Source organism: Lampetra fluviatilis, unplaced genomic scaffold, assembly GCF_964198595.1.
Source record: "Lampetra fluviatilis unplaced genomic scaffold, kcLamFluv1.1 SCAFFOLD_1332, whole genome shotgun sequence".
In the NCBI taxonomy this organism is placed as follows: domain Eukaryota; kingdom Metazoa; phylum Chordata; class Hyperoartia; order Petromyzontiformes; family Petromyzontidae; genus Lampetra; species Lampetra fluviatilis.
In genome coordinates this window covers 5,209-7,500 of record NW_027620839.1, presented here as the reverse complement: position 1 = coordinate 7,500, position 2,292 = coordinate 5,209, and the positions used below count along the sequence as shown (strand labels likewise).

The 2,292-nt window shown below is 36.3% G+C and overlaps 1 protein-coding gene across 1 annotated transcript in view; it reads right to left on the bottom strand.

Annotated features, from left to right (window-relative positions):
• The window catches only part of LOC144954426 (CMP-N-acetylneuraminate-beta-galactosamide-alpha-2,3-sialyltransferase 4-like), a gene marked incomplete at its 5' end in the record, with an annotated part of 13,155 nt that extends 11,186 nt beyond the window's left edge, over positions 1-1,969 (bottom strand). Inside the window, 2 exons of the mRNA XM_078884928.1 lie at positions 1-28; positions 1,808-1,969. The exon at positions 1-28 is cut by the window's left edge and continues 116 nt beyond it. Coding sequence (XP_078741054.1) covers positions 1-28; positions 1,808-1,969 — 190 coding nt within the window. The remainder of the gene's footprint in view (positions 29-1,807) is intronic.
• Positions 1,970-2,292: the final 323 nt, after the last annotated feature.

Here is a 2,292-nt window from a genome sequence, read left to right as displayed (position 1 = left end):
GCACAGCGATGAATCCTGTGGTGGGCAGCTGAGAGACACACAGAGAGAGAGACAGAGAGAGAGAGACAGAGAGAGAGAGAGAGACAGAGAGAGAAACAGAGAGACACATAGACTCATTACTCCAGAGAGAGAGACACATAGACTCATTACTACAACGAGACAGAAAGGAAAAAATAAAATAAGGAAAGAAAATGAAAAAAAAAGGTAATTTTTTTCAAAAAAAGGAACAAAAATTAAAAAAGCAAAGAAAAAAACTTAAAAGAATAAACAGGAGAAAAAAGATAAAAAGAAAAAATTAAGAAAAAATATTAAAAAAACAAAAAAGGGAAGAAATTAATAACAAAAAAGAGAACGAAAAGAAAAAACATAACAAAATGCAAAAAATAAAAAAAAAAATAAAAGAAAAGAGTCAAAAGAAGGAAGAATGAAGGAAAAAAGGAAAAGAAGAAAAGAAAGAATAGAAAAATAGAGAAAAGGGGAAAAAAGGAAAACAAATGAATAAAAAAATTCGCAACAAGATAGAAGGAAAAAGGAAAAAAAACTAGGAATAAAAGAAGAAATAAAAAATAATAAAAAAAATAAAAAGAAGATCAAATAAAAAAAGGAAAAAAGGAGAAAAGAAAAAAAGAAATAGAAAAGAGGAAAATAATGGAGAGAAATAAAAATGATAAAACATTTGTAAAAAAGAGGAGGAAAAAATACGTAAAAAAATTGCAAAACAAAAATAAAAAAATGGAGAAAAGAAGAAACATTATAAAAATGCCAAAAAATAGAAAAAAATTAAAAAATTAAAAGAAAATGAAAAAACGGAAGAATAAGAATTCCAAAAAGAAGAAATTAAGAAAATTAAAAAGAGAACTCAAAAAAGGAGAAAAAACATTAAAAAATTCAAAACAAATAGAAAAAAGGAAAGTTAAGGAAAATAGAATAAAAGGAAGAATACGAAAAAAGAAAAACTAAAGAAAATTTGAAAAAAAAATATAAGAAGGAAAGAAAAAAGAAAATGAAGAAAAAAGGGAAGAAAAATAATAAAAAGAGAAAAAATTAAGGAAAAAAAATACAATAAAGGAAAAATGAAGGGAAAAAAGAAGAAAAAAGAAAGAAAAGAAAAAGAAAAGAAAAAAATGACAACAAATTAAGGAGAAAAACTGCATCAAAAAAAGGGGAAGAAAGAGAAAAATCGCATCAAATAAAAGGGGAAAAATGAGAAAAACTGCATCAAAAAAATAGAAAAATGAGAAAAATCGCATCAAATAAAACGAGAAAAAATGAGAAAAATCGCATCAAATAAAAGGGGAAAAAATGAGAAAAATTGCATCAAATAAAACGAGAAAAAATGAGAAAAATCGCATCAAATAAAAGGGGAAAAAAGGAGAAAAATCGCATCAAATAAAACGAGAAAAAATGAGAAAAATCGCATCAAATAAAAGGGGAAGAAAGGAGAAAAATCGCATCAAATAAAAGGGGAAAAAAGCTGAAAAAATCGCATCAAATAAAAGGGGAAAAATGAGAAAAATCGCATCAAATAAAAGGGGAAAAAAGGAGAAAAATCGCATCAAATAAAACGAGAAAAAATGAGAAAAATCGCATCAAATAAAAGGGGAAAAATGAGAAAAATCGCATCAAATAAAACGAGAAGAAATGAGAAAAATCGCATCAAATAAAAGGGGAAAAAAGGAGAAAAATCGCATCAAATAAAACGAGAAAAAAGGAGAAAAATCGCATCAAATAAAAGGGGAAAAAAGGAGAAAAATCACATCAAATAAAAGGGGAAAAAAGGAGAAAACGACTAAAAGAAGTTCCCCACCTTAGTCCACGCGGCGGGGGCGGAGCCTGCGCGCGTCACCGCCACGGGCATCAGCAGCAGGTCACGTGCCGCCGTGAGCGCGAAGTGCGGGTGCAGGAGGCGCACGTGGGAGGGGGTCACGTGCCAGCTGCGTGCAGCTCGTCGCCACAGGCCACGCCCCATCTGGGGGGAGGGGGGGAGATCATCACGTGGGAGGGCGGCACGTGCCAGCTGCGTGCAGCTCGTCTCCACAGGCCACGCCCCATCTGGGGGGAGGGGGGAGTGGGGAGGGGTGGGGGGTGTGGGGGAGGGGGGGGATCATCACGTGGGAGGGCGGCACGTGCCAGCTGCGTGCAGCTCGTCGCCACAGGCCACGCCCCATCTGGGGGGAGGGGGGAGTGGGGAGGGGAGGGGGGAGTGGGGGGTGTGGGGGGATCATCACGTGGGAGGGGGTCACGTGCCAGCTGCGTGCAGCTCGTCTCCACAGGCCACGCCCCATCTGGGGG